This window comes from Spea bombifrons, chromosome 8, assembly GCF_027358695.1.
Source record: "Spea bombifrons isolate aSpeBom1 chromosome 8, aSpeBom1.2.pri, whole genome shotgun sequence".
NCBI lineage: Eukaryota > Metazoa > Chordata > Amphibia > Anura > Pelobatidae > Spea > Spea bombifrons.
The window spans coordinates 42,060,368-42,080,534 of NC_071094.1; the positions used below are offsets into that span (position 1 = coordinate 42,060,368).

Sequence of the window (20,167 nt, forward strand, 5' to 3'; positions counted from 1 at the left end):
TGGCTACAGAATATTTGAAGCGTGTTCTCATGAAATGACTGGTTTGTCTTGCAATAATATTTCTTGATTAAATATAGATGTAATTCTACTCTTTAAGTATTATATAACTCATTAATCACATATCTATTATTAATCCCTAAAATTTTGAAAATTAAATTGTAAAATTTTAAAAGTTTTTAAATCAATCCGAGCACAAAGAATTAGTATATTTATATTATAATACTATCGGTTCCGTGAACATAAAATCGTACTGGTTCAGGAAACTATCATTTTTGATACATGAAAAAAAATGTAATAAATGATTTATTTAAATGCGATTTAAAAGCACCGATCTGAAGCATAACTACTGGGGATTCCATCACATTAAAAGCGCCACCTCGTCAAAGCACCCCAATCTTGGTGAGTCCTATGGAATCCGAACATTTGAAAACAGGAAGTAACGAGTACAAACGAAAATGCCTTCCCCCCAGTCTGCTGTTTCGAACTAAAAAAATCATAGATTCTGCTTTAAAGATTTAAAATTTACATTTTTAATGTTATAAATACTAATTTCTTTCGGTGTGACCCGTGTTTTAGTTCTACTTTCCCTGTAAATGGGTAGCTAAGTGTGAATAAAGATTTAAACATGAGGTGATGCTGTTCTGGTGCAACTGGTCATAGTAGATCTACAAACTAAAGGAGCCAAATGATCTGCCGTCAAATTTTGTAGTTCTACGTAACGAGCATCTCAACAGAATTATGAAAGACATTTCTATTAATGAGGTTGAAGGAGGTTTATACGGAGGGCATGAGCTGTACCTGCTGATTATTAATCATATTTGTATTGATGTGACCTCTCCACCTTCTCGTGTGTTACAGGGAGTATGCAAAAGTTGCATAATGGAAACCACAGCATTGTCTCCTCGTTTATCATCGTTGGCTTTGAGACCTTACGAGAGATGGAGCTGCTCCTCTTCTCTCTTTTCTCTGGCATGTACGTACTCACCATAGGGGCTCACTTAACAGTAATCATGCTGGTGGCCGTGGATCACCGCCTTCACAAGCCAATGTACTTCCTTCTGGCCAGCTTCTCCCTGCTGGAAGTCCTGTACACTACGGTCACTGTCCCCAAAATGTTGGATGCTCTTCTCACCAGGCACAAGGAGATTTCATATCCCTCATGCCTTACGCAGTTTTACCTCCTCTTTGGCTTTGGGGCTTCGGAAAATTGCCTGTTAGCCGTCATGGCTTATGATCGCTACGTAGCCATTTGCCGCCCTCTGCATTACGCCACTTTGATGCCCAGCAAAACTAGCATCCATCTTGCTGTAGGTGCCTTGGTGGGTGGACTGTTGGCCGCTTTTCCTCCCGCTGTCTGGATCTCCACCTTAAATTTCTGCTTCCCTAACCTAATAGACCACTTCTTCTGTGATTATGCCCCTCTACTAAAGCTCTGCTGTGACGATACGTCCGCTGGGGAGTTTGCTTTCATCGTCATGTCCTGGAGTGTTATTTTAGGCTGTTTCGTGCTTATCATGGTGTCGTACAGTCTTATTATTCTTGCGGTCCTTAGGATACCCTCTAGTGATGGACAGAAGAGGGCATTTAGCACGTGTGGCTCTCACCTGGCCGTGGTGTCCATCTTTTACGGCACTGTCATCTTCATGTACATACGTCCAACCTCCCACATTAGGTTTCCAATGGACAAAGTGATCTCTATCTTCTACTGTGTGGTGACCCCACTTATGAACCCAATTATATACTGTCTAAGGAACCAGGAGGTTAAGGGGGCTGTGAACAAAGCATGGCATCTGATCATGCACAACAAACATGACATCATGGAAGGTAAGAGGAAGATGCCCGAGAGAAGAAAGAAATGAACACACGCGACGCAGTATAGTTCTGTATTTTCAGGGCTGGTTTTCTAAAATAAACAAAACATAACAATGCAATGTTGTATTTGTTTTATAATTCATTTATTATTCCTTCCGGCTTTTAGACACCGAACCACAAGCCTAGAACTTGGATTATTCCATTTGTATTCAAGCTGAACTTGGCAAAGGTCTGGGATGCTGGGAGGTCTGGGCCTCGATAATTTTTGTGAATTTTCCCTTCTTAGTATACTATACACTTACTATAAAAGTACTTCACCATTGTGCCGTCCTTCATAAATTATGGTTGTCCAGTCCCTAGAATAATTTGACTCCTAAAATTATTTTAGCAACAATAGACATACCTGGGAACTTTCTCAGTAATCTGATGAACCAAGTCATGATAACGACTCTTATCTGGAGAACATAAGCAGGTTTTTAATGCAGTTTTTGAGGGTTGGGGTAAGAATGTTTGTTTTGAAAGTTTTCTTTTTACGAATAAAGAAGCCCAAAACATACAATTGTCCTGGGTTAGCATGTGTGTGTTACTATAGGGTGTTAATATTTGTAAGCATATGATGCTTGAATGTGTGTGTAAGAGGTGGTGTTTGAGTGTGTAAGTGTGTGGTGTTAGCATGAGTGTGGTTGTGTCATCGTATGGTGTTGGACTGTCAGAGGGGAGCCTTGTTAGTGGCACCTGGGAAGGGGAGAGATGAGCAGGAGAAAGGATGAATGAGTGTGAGTGTACAGTGGTAGAGCGGCTGTTAATGCGAGATTTCCTGTTAGTATGTTCCTGTTAGACGCCACTAACCCAAGGCCTGCCGATCTTCTCATAAGGTATGCTTATTGGAGGATCTTAAAGAGGAGCGATGGGTGCAGCAATGGGTGGAACAATGGGGCCTAGCAATATGCTCACACACACACATGCATACTTTCTAAAGTATTTTGAACCAGTATGAGGAGACCGGAACAAATGGTCGCAGGGGTTGCCCCGGGCCCCCTAGAGGCAAAGGCCCCTTCGCAGCCCCTGGGATGGCACCTTGCAGACCGGTACCCTGGGCAGCTGAATAAATTTGGCCTTTTGGATCAAGTGTTGGGTACTAAAGTCTGTCAACCCTGATATTAATGAAACTGTCCCCAGAATTCCACCATGATTGAGATTGTTGAGGTTAATGAAGAAAAGATCATTACTGTTGGCTATTTTCAACAAAACAGATAATGCTCTTCAGAAATCAGAGGCACTAAGGGACCTCATTAATTATAATGAACACAATGCGGCTCTCAATGCATCATCTCATCATAAATATACCGAGGTACATAGTTATATATATATACATATATACAGCGTATCTGTGGCTGTTGGGCACACTTATTATATTTACATGCTCAAATTCTATGTGTAAGGTAAGTGTTTGGTTTGGTGGGGTTTACTGGAACAATATACATTGTGAGAATTAATATCTACATACAATTTTTGGATGTGATCTTCAAAAATACGGCCAAAATGGTGCAAAGTGGGCCAATTGGAAAGGTTGCTTTATGGTGTCCGTGTTATAGGTGGTTGTTGTTTACTTTTTACCAATTTGTATCCTACGTGCGTTTCAACACAATTATCACCCGACTCATGTTCCTTCCTAAGTTCAATATGAACAAGGGCAAGACTTACCAATATTCTGGTGAATGGCGGAGTGGAAGCAGCCATTGGAAGGAGTATGGACTCCACTTGGCCAGGCAGACAGCCGGCAGATCCAGTTACCCGTGCTAGTTATAGTTCACCCCTGTTTATCTAGGGATAATCTCGACACTCCAGCCCCCATAATCCTCTGCCAGCCCCACTACGGCTGATATTCCATTTATTTTTTTTATCTTTTTTTTTTTTACCTTTTTTCTTTCTGGATTGAAGATTACAATGATCAGAGAATGAACTGTTTTCATTCTATAAAGAAGCAGAAGTGGTTACCCCAGTGAAAGATTTTGAAGGGAAGCTCCCACCAAAAGTTTTTATAAATAAAATGTGTTCAGGCAGCAGCATATCAGCCGTTAGTATGAGTTCTCGCTCTGTTATCTGATCCCCGATCTACTAGACAAACACCCCAAATTCTTATCATACTGCCTGTGGGAAACAATAGAATGGCTCTTAATTACCTGCTCTATGGAGTCTTTGGAAGAAGGACTTCATTAGCATTGCCATAAAGTATCAGCTCAGTGTGGTGAAAGTCGCCAAAATATCACATGACTGAAAAGAATTGGGACAAAATGAGATAAAACCAGGTTTTTGCCAATGTCTATTGACATTACTGCATCCACCAATTAAGCATTGCGACAGCACAATTATATATTAATTGGGATTTAACAAAGTACAAGAGAGAAGTTTATTACAAAGGAGGAGAAATCTTAGAATCTACGCCTTATATAAAATCTAATCTACGCCTTATTTATAAATATACATTATATACATTAGCAGATCACAGAGTTTGGCCTTTGTAGTAATCATACTTTTCGTTAGGAAACAACCAATGAACAATGAACAGTGAACAATGGAAATCTTATTAATCTGTTCTTTCTCCAACCATTATAAGGCCACGGGCGCTCGTGAATATTATGTCCTCTCACTATTATTTTATATTTCTCTCATTCAGGATACACATGAACCTCACATCTCCTTTTGAATTTGTCCTCCTCGCTCTATCGGATTCCGAACCCCTACGCATTCCACTTTTCCTCCTTTTTCTTCTCATTTATCTGGTCACATTCTTAGGCAACCTCATGATGTTGGGTGTGATCGTGGTGGACCCACGCCTCCATTCCCCAATGTATCGACTCTTGTGGTGTTTCTCCTTCATGGATTTCTCCTTCTCTTCCACCACAGTCCCAGGGATGCTGCTCCATGTTTTATCCAACGATAGAAGAGTTTCTTTTGAGTCGTGCATTGCCCAGGTGTTCTTTTTCCATGCCTTTGGGAACAGCGAGAACCTGTTGCTATCTGCCATGGCTTATGACCGATATGCAGCAATTTGCCATCCTCTAAGATACTCCACGCTCATGAGTACCCGTACATGTCTGTCCTTATGTGGTGGGTGCTGTATAGGAGCCTCATTACATGCCTTCCTTCACGCTATGGTAACCTCTCTCCTGGATTTCCCACGCCCTGCATTTCTCTCTCACTTCTTCTGCGATATCCCACCTCTCTTGGACATCTCCTCATCCGATACGACGTTCAACCAGCTTCTTATCTTCACCGAGGGCTCAGTCGTGGCTCTTATCCCCTTGTTGCTTATTGTCCTCTCATACATTCGCATCACATTGTCCGTTCTCAGCATCTCCTCTTCCACTGGTAGGCAAAAGGCTTTCTCTACATGCGCATCCCACCTCACTGTCTTTGCCCTTTTCTCTGCCTCCGCGGTGTCCATGTACTTCAGACCCTCGTCTACAAACTCAAGAAAGAAGGGCCAACCCGTTACTCTCATGTACACTGCGGTGACCCCGATGTTCAACCCCTACATATACTGTCTACGGAATAGCGAGGTTAAAGCGGCTCTTACCCGAAGGTTACTCAGAAAGAAGGCAAATAGTTAAACAAAGAACGTGTTAACCCTTGAAGAACATCAACATTCCGTACCAAGACAAAGGTTTTGGGTCTCGTGAGGTTCCTTCAGCTTCAGACAATATCTGGTGCCATTAAATATCCATTAAATGTGTTTTGTTTATCCACCCTTTATTTTTAAAATTGTAAATCATCCTCATGTGAAAAATAACTAAATCACTAAAATGTTAAATAATCGTGTTATTGTTTTATATACACAAATGACTATTGTATGGATTAAAAATAATAGAATAACTGCTTCAAGGTGATTTATAATAATTTATTTATGTAAATTAAGAATTAAAAGGGAAATACACCATACAACAGAAAATATGCAAAAAGTATTAATATAAATATGTCATTTAATGTTGTTATGGGTAAATATTTTTTTGAAAGTACAGAAATAAATACAGAATGATGATTAGTTGTCTAAAAGCCATGACATTTCTAAAACGCGGGGTAGATAAAATGGGTACAAAGTACTTTTGCACAATGTTAACAAATTAAATCCATGGGAGGTTAGATATGCGTGTTAATGATTATTAATAAAACTTTTGAGCTGTTTTTACATACAAATAAATAGCAGCTTCACTTCACAAGACGTTTGGAATCATTTATGAACATAGAATACAGAGAAGAAGCCGAGAAAGAACTCAGTTGTTAGCAATGATTCCTAAAAGAATTCACAGGATAAATATCACAGGTAATTAAATATGGAGGACATGAGCGACTAAGGGGTCTATTCACTAAACAGAGCATTATCAGGCGTGTTCAGCTTTTTGACTTTTTACATTATGAAGGTCCAACCCCAGTGAGCTTCTGCTGCAGGAAGAGCTTGGCTGGCCCTGTATAATGTATAGTGAAATCAGTAAGATGTCTTCAAGGCCTCCTCACTCATTGAATGATACATTATACAGGGCCAGCTCAGTCCCTTTTGCTGGTGGAACTTGCTAGTGTTGGCCCTTCATAATGGATAGTGAAGCGAGGAAGTTGAAAGCACAACTCTCCCTTTAGTGAATGAGACTCAAAGAGAAGAAAATGGTACTGCTAGGCAGAGGCAGTTTTTTTGGTGGACATTTCCCTTTCGATGACCGCTACATGTCCTGCCCGATGCCCTGATACAGACACTTTTATTTTCCTTGATCAAAACATTGGTAAAAACATATATAATATTTGGAGGAAGCCTTATAGGGAACATGATAGGGAAGATCTATGTAGACGCTGACTGAGCCATCAGGTCCTCTGGGGGGGGCAGGACACATCGTGGCCGTTTCCTCTGAAGTATGGGTGGAAATGGATATTGGATATTCTTTAATTCTGCCCAGAGCCTCAAATAATATAAAGTTGACACCATGGGAGGAAGAGATCAGTAACACAGTAACATAGATCAGACATGGTTTACCTTCCAATGGCCCTCAGCTTATATCACGATGTCTGTACCATCTTTAGATGGGGCATAATACATATTATCTGGGTCTTTGTAGATCCCTAAAGGAGCTAGAGAAGATCTTTAGGAGGAATTATAGACACTAGTAAATTAAATGGGGTTTTATCAAGTTTCTTCTTCCATCCGCCGCTTGGTTTTGAAGTGAGAGGGGTGATAATCCATCTTTGGCAAGTGATGTCCGCACAGACACACAGACACTTCGTAGCTCCAGAGTCCTCGCATTGCATACATGGGATTCGGGGACAGAATGTAACAACAGCCGTTAAATATTTGGACCCTGAGTTACAGAATAGAACGTCTAATGAAGACCTGCACCTTATCTCCAGAGGTTGATCCCCTGAGTGCTCTCCGGACCCCAGGACTTGTACAATAAGGCGAGGTGCTGAAGAAGAAGAGAAAATTGTAACCCAGGTCTAGTCAAAGGGTCGGAGAAGAGGAGTACAATCTGTCAAAGCTAAGCCGGGAATAACATGGGAATAACATGGGAATAACATGGGAATAACCTAACCAAGGAGTACAGAAGACGAGAATAAATTAGATAATTTTGCATAATGAAAGAGCTAAATGTATCATATATTCACCGTGTGAATCGGCATTACTCAGAGGGGGGTTGGGCAGCCTTTGGAAAAGTGAAAAACGTTAATTGCCGCTCTACCAGGCCCTCAGAAAGCCATAATAGCAATATTTTTATTTATTATGAATAATTTTTCTGATGAAGTTGCTGGGGGTCCAAATGCCACCACTCATTGCTAGTTAAAAGGTTCTCTCCTGATGCCCTCTCCTTTTTGGTGTTATCTGCTCTCTTGCTCTTCACTTCCCTTGTTCCTTTCTTTTTTCTCTCACATCTATGCTTGTCCTGCTCTACTTTCTGCTGGTTGTTGCCCAGCCTGCATTATTGGCTTCATATGTTCTGGATTTATCTTTTGCCCCAGAAAGAGATTTAACTGGCATATGAAACAGGTACTTAGGCTGGCCATGTATATGAACTCAGCAGACAGCTGTTGAGAACTAGAAACGTATGAATTCTATAAGTTAAGGACAGTAGACCAGGGCAGCCGGGAAGTTTGTGGAATTCATTATCTGGGGTTATTATGTGACCCGACCTGTAGTCATACATTTCACTATAAGTCAAACTTAAAGGTAAGGCTTGGCCACCTGGTTACTCATCTGTTCCCTGACTGGCACCTTGGTCCTGTTAATATACAATCATCCCTACTCCATCTGCGTCTGTCTATTCCCAACGCGCCCTAATGGTTTATAATTGGCTTGACTGGGAGATGTCTTCCTCTGGGGTCTCACGCGCTTTATAAACCTGGACTGAGAGGAGACGCAGGATTTATAACTCCAGGTCTGAAGCTGGAACTAAGGTCTATGTGTCTCTCACCTACTAGGTATGTAGCAGCCTGGCATCCACCACAAGAACCTCCGTGTCATTAGACTACGTCGTTCTGTCATTTTATCTGAGATCGCTTCTGCAGCCCTCTCTGTCTTTCCAATATCTTTCTATTCCATCTCAGTCTCATTTACAGATTTTTAGGTTTGAAGCATGCAGTTGGCTTCTCATCAGACTGCAGAGCCAGGGGGGGGGTGGCATTAGTCTGATTTTGGTAGTTGGTGATCATAATCAATATATATTCCCTTTGACCACAGAGCTTACAGTCTAATTTGTTCCTTCGGGATAACCTCCTAAAGAAGTTTCAGGAAGTTATTCCATGGCACTGGGCTGAAGATCTTTTCAGATTTTGTAGAAGAGATGACTTTCCTTGCAGACTTGTGTCTGATTCTAAAATTGTCCATATTCAGTTTCTGCCTTATTTAGAAAGATAGGGATAATGTGGCAGCTCCCCTTCTTCTAATTCTTACACCTGTATACAACATATCAAGCTTTTTTATTTTATCTTACTGAATAAGGCAGTTAGAAGAATAACGGATTTAATTTACACAATTTCATTAATAAACCAATTTCTTGCCGTTTCTATACACATTATCGGGGCTTTTAAGGCTGTAGAACCCTGCGATCCCCTCATACCCAGCAAACATTCTGAACTCCTGGAAAAGAGGGGCATTTGGAAAGCATGTCGTTGTCTCACCTTGCCTTATTTATATTGTCATACTAGGCACTTGTGACCCATTCCTGGGATGAGAGGACGCCGGTGGATGAAACGGAGACTGGTTTTATTTTTCTAGTTTTTTTATTGATTCGTTCAGCTTTTCTTGCTGCCCTTCTCTCATTACTTCCTTTTATTGAACCTTTTTCTTTTAATTTCTGCTTCTTTTTCCCATCCGCAGTTCCCCCCTCTCTGGTATCTGTGTTGGATGCCGGGGTCCGGAATGTGATCATCTCCAGGATCTCACTGCTTCGCGCCGGACATGGAAGGAATGTGACAATTGTCATCTCTTTACTTCATCTGTTTTGGGTCGTTCGCAAAGCGCAGCTCATGTAACCGTCCTCTCTGTAACCTTTATTTTATCTCACGGTTAATATGACGGACTCTGTGATTTGGTTTGTTGGTTGGGTAACTTTCACTTACATTTTGTTTTCAGAGTTATTTTCTGGCAAAACCTCATCTATAAAAGCCTTTTTTGTTTTACTGTTCTGTGTCATTTAAAGGATCATTCTGTCAGACCTCTCTTAATGATGATATTCCAGAAGCAGACAATGGATTTCTATAACCCTTATTGTTCAATCAGACATGTCTCCCCTTATCATGAGACCCTTTCTGACCCCATTGTTCCAGCCCAGTAAGTTGCTGCCGTAGAAATGGAATTTATGAACCAGACAGCAGGAAGCTTCACGCTTTTGGGTCTCTCCGAGAAGCCTTACCTTCGCCTTCCTCTCTTCTCTGTCTTCCTGGTTGCCTATATCCTCTGCGTAGTGGGGAACTCTTTAATCTCCATACTCATCCTAACTCAACCCCAACTCCACTCTCCCATGTACATCCTGCTTGGCAACCTCTCTCTAGTTGATATTTGTCTGACGTCGCTGACCATTCCCAGAGCTCTCTGTGGATTTCTTTCTGGAAACCCCTCCATCTCCTACAGTGGCTGCTTCCTGCAGCTTTTTCTATTCCACATGGTAGGGAACATGGACAGCTTTCTTCTCGCTGTTATGGCCCTGGATCGATATGCTGCTGTCTGCCAACCGCTCCGTTACTCGTCCATCATGAGCAGAAGGACGCGTTTCTGCTTGGTGTCTACTTCATGGTTTATCGCCAGTCTCCATTCTACATTGTTCACTGCCATGACCTCAACCCTTTCTTATTGCGATTGGGTTGTCCATCATTTCTTCTGCGATGTCCCAGCCTTGTTGATGCTCTCCTGCACAGACACCTATGCTCAACAGATGGTTGTCTTCATCGAAGGTTCCCTTATTGTCATGGGGCCCATGCTCTTTATCCTGGGCTCTTATATCTTGATCATCAGGGCGGTCTTGAAGCTGCGTACATCTGAGGGCCGGAGAAAGGCTTTCTCCACTTGCTCCTCACACCTCATGGTGGTCATCCTCTTCTATAGCTCTGTTATATTCATGTACTTTCGCCCGAGCATTCTCTATTCCCCAACATCCGATCATATCGTCAGCGTGGTTTATAGTGTCATTACCCCCATGCTCAACCCATTTATATATAGTCTAAGAAACAAGGAGGTCAAAGCTGCTGTGAAGAAGGCCATAGGCCGTAGTAGGAAAAAAGCAGAGAAGTGGATGCAAAATGGAGAAAAGGAGGACTGTTGATGATGTATTTTGCCACTTTAGCCTACAATTTACCCAGTGCCCAAATTTGTCCAAAGGCGTCCAGGGTATTAGGATTCCCTTTGTACAGCGCCGTGGAATAGGTTGGTGCTATATAAATTAATAAATGTTAACGCCAGTGCCGCCAGCTTGAATGTACGCGTCAAGAGGACACCGGAGAGAAATTGTACCTTCTATGTATTTCTCACAATGCCCAACATAACCACCTGCCCCTTCATACTGTCCGTGCCTACTACAGAGACAACGTGCCTTCCTAACACCAGAACTGCGGGGGCATTATTTTGGGGCATGCTACTATTTATTATTATTGTTATTATTATTATTTAACAAGACATTTTCACCTAGCAAAAAGAAAGTTAAAGCATCTTTTTACACCATATTTGGGCTGCTTGCTTTACATTTATACGGCAGGTACGACGAGTTACTCGGAACATAAAATGACTTGGAAAGCAGCCCCAATTTATAAAAAATTGAAGGGGAAAAAATATATGAAGACTATGGGAGCATCGAGTTTATTATCCAAATAAATGAAATAAAATGACAAAATCAAAAGCGCCATCTGTTGTCTGGGTGCACGTTATATCTATTATTATTATATTCAGTGTCTTTATACTTGCTTTGTGTGTGAAGGTCACGTGCAAACGGAGGACCAGCAGAAGAAGAACCGGTCACTTCGGTCCAGTGGGCTGAAATTTCAGTTAAATAAACACATTTTCTTTAGATATTTGGACCGCAGTAGCTGCAGATATATACGTGACTTGTTGGGTTTCTAGGATGAAAATCTGCATGGAAAATCGCCCCACCGATCCAGAAACGTCACATTCTAACCCGAATCACCCGTAAATGAGACTCTCACATGAGCCCAGGGCAGAGCCGCTGGAGGTATAATCTCATGATGCTCGCCATCTCTTCCTCCTAATTATCTTGTCTTATCTGTTGGGATCGAGCTCTCCGAGGGCAAATAAGAGATTTAAATCTGGAAGCTCATCGCCCATCACACCTGAATGTGTTTATTTATTCTTCCCACTTATTCATTTTTTTGATAGTCGTCTCCTAAACTCTCTGTAAAACTCTTGTTTCTTCCTCCAAGACACTTCTAGGCTATTCTGAATATTTTTCCTCGCATGGCTCCGACTCATTCGGGAGTCACTCCAGTTCCGCTCGCTCCGCTCTCACAGCCTTTACTGAGTTTTTCTACTTTGCGTTTATTTTTTTTCATCTTTTCATCCTTTTTATTAATTTCTCTTAGTATATATGCTTTCACCCTATGTCTTAGATCAACACTCTCTGCAAACAATTTTTTTTTTCTAAAAAAATAAGACAAGCCTTTGTAATTGCTGTTTTTGGTGAATATTTTTTTGGGAAATAGCAATAAAAAGGTGAGATTATTATTTCAAATGTTTGCTATATTTTTGTATCCTAACACAATAAAAAAATAAAATAAATATTAAGTAGATTATAAAATCTATACAACAATATCTATAAAATCTTAAGATTTTTAATTTATTAAAATTCTAAAATAATTAAAAAATATACTACATGAGAGGAAATGAACACCATTTTCTTTACATCTTAGAAGAGGAAAGCAGAGGCTGTCTATGGGTAGGGGATTAAGTTATAATTAAAGTCTCTGAATGTATAGAGCGTACGTATTCCTGTGATCTCTATTACTAATAAATTCACTGATGCTTTCAGCGAGTGCGTTCATTCCATGTGGCTTACAAAATTAATTAAAAAAAATTAAATAGCTGGCAATAAGATCTATATATATATATATTACACATTAAAGAAGAAAATATTAACTGCTGGAGATGTTTGTTTATCTAAGTATATATATATACATATACACACATATATACATATACACAGTATATAGGATATATATATATATATATATATATATATATATATATATATATATATGTACTGTGTATATATCTACCATAAGGTGTCCATGTACGGGGTGCAGGCCGGATCAGTGGTGATGGCTGATTACATGATATTACACGGGGGCAGCTCACAGCGGGTGTCGGAGGCAGTACTCGGGAGCCTGGGAGGGCTGGGGTGACCAACGGGTGCATGTGTTTAAGTGTGTGTTGACTGGGTGTAATGTGTATGGTTTGGCTGAGTGTGCTGGGTGTGGCAGAGCGATATGCGTTTGAGTGAGTGTGATTTGGTTGATAATACTGTATGTGTTAGTTTGGCCGAGAGCGGTATGTTTGTTTGAGTGTCAGTGTGGCTGAGGGTGGCCTGTACGGTTAAACTGGTTACAGACTGAATGGGGCTGATCTGCCGTCAGATTCTCTTTCTATGGAATTTGGATCTGGATGTTAGTTTTCCTAATAAAGGTAACCAAGAAGAGACCGTCAGGTTAGAGACGCCATCTCCCATTGGCTACACACAGATCTGGCTAACTCTAAAGCGTCTGTCTGCTACCAGTTATTTGTTCTGTTCCCTCTGTCTTCCCCTCATTCACGATACCCGTTTTTTCTCCCGTTCTTTCAGCGATGTTCTTCTCAAACTCCTCCCTTCGCTACGCGTTGCTGGGATTTTCCGATTTCCCTTTCATGCAGATGTACCTGTTTCTGATTTTCCTGATCATGTACCTGCTGACCGTCCTGGGGAACCTTGTTATTCTGTCCTGTGTTGTGTTCGACCAACGTCTCCATTCCCCCATGTACTACTTCCTTGGTAACCTCTCGCTAGTGGACATCTGCTTCACCTCGTCCACCATCCCCACCCTGTTATCATCATTCGTGTCGGACGCACGGTCCCTCAGTTTCCCAGCATGCATCACGCAAATGTTTAGTTTCATCACCTTTGGAAACCTGGAGAATAACCTCTTAGCTGTCATGGCCTACGATCGTTACGTGGCAATCTGTAGCCCCCTGCAATATACCAAGAGGATGAGGTCTAGCGTGTGCGTTGCGCTGGTGTTCACGTCATGGGTTGGAGCTTTCGCACACTCCCTACTTCACACACTCAAGGTCGCCGCTCTGGAGTTCAATGGCGTGAAGCAGATCAACCATTTCTTCTGTGAAATCTCTCAGCTCCTGTCTATCTCCAGTTCAGACACCAGTATTAACTTCTTGCTCATCCAGACGGAAGGGGCCGTATCGGTCGGCATCCCGTTTATTTGTATCACAATGTCCTATACAAAGATAGTGGTGGCCCTTGTCCGGTTGCGTTCAAAAGGCGCTCAATTAAAAGCCCTGTCGACGTGCTCGTCTCATCTGACCACCGTGTGTCTCTTCTACGGGACGATTGTGTCTGTTTACTTCCGTCCCTATGCCAGCTCCTCGGGGGTGGGGGAGAGGGCAGCAACAATAGGATACACGCTGCTCACTCCAATGTTAAACCCATTCATATACGGCCTGAGAAATAAAGCAGTCAAAAGCGCAGCTGGGAAGGCATGGCAGAGGAAGCTTTCGGCAAACTAAATGATGTATAAAGTGAGTGTGATTACTCGGGAACTCTTGGGGTTTTGTCAGGAGAGTCCGGGGAAGAGCTGCTTCTCAGGGCCACGGCGGTAAATCTCTGGGTTACCCACTTCCCTGTTATTCTCCACCCACTCCTATACAATTTAATGGGTTTGGGGATAGCCTCGCCCACATATGTAACTAGCCCCACCCACATACGAAGCTCCACGTAGCCTGAAAATTCCCCAGTATGCCGGTGACAAGGGAAAGGCCTTTGTTCTCCCTTTTGTAATAGCGCGAGGCCCATGCTTTGTAGGTTGGGCACTCAGCTATTTTTGTATATTTTTTTTGCATATTTACAAGATTATCCTTATTAAAGAAATTAGCATGAATGCACAGAGGACAATGAACAGCCACCAGGTGCACTCTGTTACTTTTTAACGTGTGAGGCACATGCGCGGATGCGGGGAGCGCAGAGAAACTCATCCTCACCGGGTTTGGCTAACGCTTAATCCTCACCCCCTCAGCTCTCCCCATGTTCAACTACAAAATGGGTACAACTTTCTGAAAATAAGGAAAAAACACAATGAATGGCAACAAGCAATATTTATTTCGTGCACCGATGAAGTCTGCATAGAGCCAGACCACAATAAAAAACAGATGAACTCATTGCTATTAAGTGAACCATTTTGTGTACTATCAAAACGAACAAATCTTCCACTACCCAACCCCCCCCCCCCCGCTGCAATTTGCAGGGTTAGAAACCAGGTGGAAGAATTTAGAAGCCTCTTTCTTTTTAGGAGTAGGGAGGGGAGACACTCGTGGTGACGGGAATAAGAGCGGAGAGCTGGGTGCCAGCGGAAGGATTTCTGCATACTTCCCAACCGCAAACGGGCAGCGCTACTGAGCATGTGCAGAATTCTGCGCGTGCGCTCATTCTCCAGTGTCCCAGACACCGAAGAATGAAACCGGGAGATTGCGGGACAGAGCTAGAGCTCTCAGGACTGTCCCACACCGAGCAGGACAGTTGGGAGGCATGATTTTAGGAGCTGTGGCCGCCTAGCCTTTGAGTTTGTGTCAAACATCATGGAAATTTCTCGATTTGCATAAAGGTGATCCGAGGCATGGAGTCTGCTCTGAATAATCCACGGCCCTTTCAAAGTGCTCACAGTTTTAAAAATTCAATGTTTACTTTTCTAAGACAATTTTTCTTAAAATACCGTAAAACTAATGTTTAGTAAAAACCCTCCCGGGAAATGTGTCCACCTGCCAGACGGCCCCGCTGTGCACACAGCGCTAGATAGCGGCTCCCACCCCTACAACACAGACAAAAAAAAGACAGCCTTATTGCAGATACTCAGCGCTACTGGAACTCGTTTTGTAAGACAAACCGCTCTATATCTGTTTCCGCTCGCACACAAAACATACGTGATGCATACGTGTAAAAGTTTATTTACAGAGACCGTTAGATGCCTCAACCCTTTCGTGCTTCGGGAAGCTTGCAAGAAAATATTTACAAAAAAAAAGTACCAACAACTCCTTATGGAAAATTCTTTCAGATGTTTTTTTTTTTTTTAAACGCATTCATCCCCGCAGGGTTTTAGGAAAAGCTGCAGTCCCACTGATAAACCCGGCAGTCACCATGGAAACCAATTGTAACTGGGTCTTTGATTTGGACCAACATACCACACCAAGAGATTTGAAGGACTCCGTATTCCTCTCTGCAGAAGCCCCCCTGGCATCCAGTTTTGCCCCCCCGTCTCTGTGCACAATTCCCATGGACAGGTGATTAAGTCTTTACTTTTAGAATCCTTGTTAGAGAGGTTACGGTTATTGACAAGTTTTGTTGATGTCCAGGAGAAAAGCTATGGCATGGTCCAAACTAGAGTCTATCACAAGGACCTTTGTGGGCAATCCTGGGTTAGGGGTCCTAGTTCCACAATTTAGGAAAACGATATCTATTTGTAGGTCCAGCAGGCCCCAGCCCACCTCTGCCCCTTGCAAGCTTCCTTATGTTTCTGGAAGCAGCTCTCCACCCTGAACTTACGGCCACAGTCTTCACAGGAGTACAGGTTGGCTCCGTGGGTCTTCATGTGCTCCGTTAGGTGGTGTTTGAGTTTGAACTTTTTGTTGCAGACGGAGCAGCCGAAAGGACGCAGACTGAAGGTAAGCATGATGTGCCGATCCCGCTTCGGCTTCACGGCAAACCGCTTGCCGCACAAACAGCCGAATTTCTTTCCATCCGGAGCCGCCACAAGCTTCACGGGCGCATGGATGGTCTGGGCTTGGAGGGCATGGGCAATGATCTCGTTGCCATGGAGGTCCAGAGGCTTGGAGAGAGTGAACGACTGCGGTTCGGTGACGCCGTGCAGTTTCCGCGGCAGGCAAAGAGAAACGTCGGAGGACGAGGGTGTGGGGGGAAAGACGAAGCTCAGGTCGGACGAGTACTCGGACTGCATTTCTGCCACCTCAAAAGCCTTCAAAAAGTGGCTGTCCTCGTCAATCTGCTCCTGCTTGATGTAGAACATTTTAGGGCTACCTGCAGAAGAAGAGGAAGGGAGGGAATAGGAGCAGCCAACAGGGATAACTCCTTCCAAGGCATTTTCTCCGCTTTGATTGTCTTCCTCTTCCTCCTCCTCTTCCTCCTCCTCCGAGACCCTTACTTTTATCACCTCTTCATCGTCGGAGCAGCCCAGTGATAGCGGCGCGGGGGGCACATCATCCCTAGGAGGCTGGAAGCTGCTGCTGGGTGATTGGCTCTCGCTGGCGCGGCTCGACCACGACTGGGGCGGGTGAAGTTCTCTTTCCTTCAGGAGCTCGGAACATCGATCCACCACTTGCCACATCTGGAGGCCGCTGGCTACCAACAGATGAGAAGGCAGAGACTCTATGTCCAGACATAGCCTCCCAGAGTAGATGAGCTGTAAGAGGTTCTCAAAGGCATCCGGCTGAATGACGCTGGGGAGGACCAAGCAGCTGGTGTCGTTCAGGAGAAGCTTGTCGTGAAAGTACGGCGACGACGCGGCCAGGACGGTTTTGTGAGCGCGGAAAAAGCGTCCTTGAACCTGGACGGAAAGATCACAGAATTTCCCCTCCAGGCGCTGTTTGTTGAGGGTATCGAGCAGCACGGAACTGTAATGCGGAAAGTCTAAGCGCACTCTCTCGCTGCCAGGCATGGTGACCGTCTAATGACAGAGAAACGAGACAGATAAACATGGGTGGAACAAAACTTTCACAAAACCGACAGTCTGCGGTACGGCGGCTCGCGGTCCCGATATAAAACGCACCCGTTCTAGCCCCAAATCTGAAAAAGTGGCCTTATCACCATAGCAACCGACAGAGCATCTCTGCTGCTTGGACCATTCCAGCGTTGCCACGATGACACGGCCACGTTTCCAAAGATCGCACGCAAACCCCCCCAAGTGACTTATTTCAGACCGTTACGCAGGAGCTTGCGATCAGACAGGATGTGCGACGAGAAACGCGCGCCCCCGGCAGCATGCAGACACCGCGGCACAGACACGTCCGTTCAGTTTAGTTTTAAATATTTAAGTACTGTCTGCAAATATTATTTTATGCTTCGGGGGCTTAAACCCGCAGCTCTTTGCGAATATCCATATGGCAGCTAAACGCAGGGACGCAGCCTGTAATACGCCCATATTAATGCATTTTTTTTAATGGCCAGGTGGTAATTTTTGTTATTTTGGGGGTTTTTTTTTTCGTTTGCCTTCCTTCTTGTACAACACTGGCCAGGTGGCAACTTTACTGAAAGGGTTAACACAAAACCATTAAGTGACAGTTCTATAGATGCATATCCATATATATATATATATATATATATATATATATGCACAGAGGTACACGCCCACAGCCCCATACCGTGGCCCCACCCCCCGGTAGGTGTATATATAGTGTGAGTGCCGCGTATACTCGCCCTCAGTCTGCCCCCCGAGCCGTCATTATTCTCTCTGTTACCTGATTCCCAGCAGCGCCGAATAAATCAGCCCGAGACTGCAGCCGCCACGGGGGCAAACATGGCCAAACCCTGGGAAACGACAGCGGGACGAACAGGAAGTAACCCCGGGAAACGCGCACACGGGACAAACATGACCTACCCGCGGAAACGCGTCACAGGGAAGCGCTGCGGCTGACGGCGGGGGGAAACAAGGACGGAGATACAGTAACCGGGCGAGCAACCGGGGTAAAGAAAACAAGATAACGATATTTAACTGGCCGAAAGCGGCTCGCTCAGCGGACCGGAGGAGACTGACCTGTAGGAAGCCATCCAATAGACGCGAGGATGAGAGACAGCAGACGAGCCGCTACAGGGACAAACAGCGACTAACCATGGGAGAGCGGCAGGTGGACGAACGCATTAACGGGGCTGTACCCAGAGTATTTGTAACCCAGGGGCGTACCTAGAGTATTTGGCACCCGGGGCGGATCCTGTAAGTGGCACCGTCCCCCCCCCCCCAAAATGTAAAGACATTTACAAAATTATGTTGGCAAGAATATGTATTGCACCAATTTGTAAACTGTAAACAACAAGAAATCTGAAAAAATAAATTAATAACTTATAAGCAAAATAAATATGTTTAAATAACATTTACTGAACATATAATAGTGCTTTCTTTAATAACCCTCCAAAAAAAACAGCGCCCACATTGCCCACATAGAACCTGACCAGCACCCAAATTACACACACATAGGACTTATACCATCTTTGCCTTTTTGACAAATCAACTATACACCTATGATTAACACAAACACTTTTACAGTCACTCACTAATTCACTTTCATTCACACAATCATTTATTCTTTCACACAAATTATTTACACATATTCATTGATGCATTCTCACAAATTCATTAATTCTCTCACTCATTCACACAATTCATCCACACATTAATCCATTCATTTTCGCTCTCTCATTCTGACTCTTTATTTCAATATTCTTGCTACCCTCCTTTCTCCCTATCTACCCATTCTCACCCCCTTCTGCCCTATCTACCCCTTCTCACTCCCTTCTCCCTATCTACCCCCTATCCCCCCATCTCACTATCTACCCCCTCCTAACTATCTACCCTCTCCCCGCTTTGAAGTTCACTTACCTTTCAGGAGTCCTGCGGTGGGGGTGCAAGGCCTCTGTCTTCCAGCTCTGCCACTGTATGGAACAGTATAGAGTGATGGGAGTTATGATGTACTTTAGAGCATAATTATATAATGAAAGACATTGGAAATGGTACAGCATAACACCCATCACTCTCACACGCTTACCAATCCACACGTATACCAATCCACACATTCCACGCATACCAATCCACACATTTACCAATCAACAGATTCCACACATACCAATCCACACATTCCACGCATACCAATCCACACATTTACCAATCAACAGATTCCACACATACCAATCCACACATTCCACGCATACCAATCCACACATTCCACGCATACCAATCCACACTTACCAATCAACAGATTCCACACATACCAATCAACAGATTCCACACATACCAATCCACTCTCACTGAATGATTTCCTACCTTTCCTCTTTTCTTCTTAAAGCAGTCAGCTCCTTTTCTTCCTTTTCGCTCCTCTTCTTCTGTCTTCTTCCGGTTCAGAGGGCACGGACGGCGGTGGGCGCGGCTTCAGTGTTGTGCGCCGGGATCTGACAACAAACCCTGGCGCACAGCAGCAGTTGCCGCCCGGATCGCGAGGGAGCGGTATCGGAGGTCTTTAACAGACCTCCGTCGCCCTTGAGTGATTTTAAGCCGGTTCAACATGCTTAAAATCACTCAAGGGACCCGGAGGTCTGTTAAAGACCTCCGATACTGCTCCCTTGCGAGCCTTCTCCTCCAGCAGCGACATTACTGTCCGTCTCTGGAGGGGTGCCGGCAAGTTGGCACCCCCCTGATGAGCGGCATCCGGTGCGGACCGCCGCCCCCCGCTAGGTACGCTACTGCAATAACCCCAGCGCTGTATATATTAATATAATCCCCCAGCGCTGTATATATTAATATAATCCCCCAGTGATGTATATAATAATAACCCGAAGTGCTGTATACAGTAATATAACCCCCCATCAGTGTGTACAGTAATAACGCCCAGCGC

At 43.7% G+C, this 20,167-nt stretch overlaps 4 protein-coding genes across 5 annotated transcripts; 3 read left to right on the forward strand and 1 right to left on the reverse strand.

Annotated features, from left to right (window-relative positions):
• Positions 1–863: 863 nt before the first annotated feature.
• On the forward strand, positions 864–1,874 carry LOC128504005 (olfactory receptor 6F1-like). Its single transcript, XM_053474215.1, has one exon. The coding sequence runs from the start codon at positions 864–866 to the stop codon at positions 1,857–1,859; it is 996 nt and encodes a 331-aa protein (XP_053330190.1). The 3' UTR covers positions 1,860–1,874.
• A 7,767-nt stretch (positions 1,875–9,641) lies between these two features.
• On the forward strand, positions 9,642–10,610 carry LOC128503891 (olfactory receptor 1L4-like). Its single transcript, XM_053474085.1, has one exon. The coding sequence runs from the start codon at positions 9,642–9,644 to the stop codon at positions 10,608–10,610; it is 969 nt and encodes a 322-aa protein (XP_053330060.1).
• A 2,296-nt stretch (positions 10,611–12,906) lies between these two features.
• On the forward strand, positions 12,907–14,068 carry LOC128503892 (olfactory receptor 1361-like). The gene is made up of 2 exons (XM_053474086.1): positions 12,907–12,976; positions 13,134–14,068. Exons 1-2 carry the CDS (start codon positions 12,907–12,909, stop codon positions 14,066–14,068), a joined length of 1,005 nt encoding a protein of 334 aa, XP_053330061.1.
• A 1,150-nt stretch (positions 14,069–15,218) lies between these two features.
• On the reverse strand, positions 15,219–18,098 carry ZBTB9 (zinc finger and BTB domain containing 9). Of its 2 annotated transcripts, none has more exons than XM_053473270.1 (2): positions 18,023–18,098; positions 15,219–17,232 (listed from the first exon to the last, which is right to left on the reverse strand). In XM_053473270.1, the coding sequence occupies exon 2, from the start codon at positions 17,221–17,223 to the stop codon at positions 16,006–16,008; it is 1,218 nt and encodes a 405-aa protein (XP_053329245.1). In that variant the 5' UTR covers positions 17,224–17,232; positions 18,023–18,098; the 3' UTR covers positions 15,219–16,005. The 2 variants fall into 2 exon arrangements, with proteins under 2 accessions (XP_053329245.1, XP_053329244.1); XM_053473269.1 differs by lacking the exon at positions 18,023–18,098 and adding an exon at positions 17,373–17,408.
• Between the last annotated feature and the right edge of the window lie 2,069 nt (positions 18,099–20,167).

What these genes read in the sequence shown, in the direction of transcription:
- LOC128504005 (XM_053474215.1), top strand. Translation starts at nt 864, where the DNA reads ATGCAAAAGTTGCATAATGGAAACCACAGCATTGTCTCCTCGTTTATC.
- LOC128503891 (XM_053474085.1), top strand. Translation starts at nt 9,642, where the DNA reads ATGGAATTTATGAACCAGACAGCAGGAAGCTTCACGCTTTTGGGTCTC.
- LOC128503892 (XM_053474086.1), top strand. Translation starts at nt 12,907, where the DNA reads ATGGGGCTGATCTGCCGTCAGATTCTCTTTCTATGGAATTTGGATCTG. An exon ending in TGTTAGTTTTCCTAATAAAG is followed by an intron (nt 12,977 to 13,133) that starts GTAACCAAGAAG and finishes CCGTTCTTTCAG; the next exon opens with CGATGTTCTTCTCAAACTCC.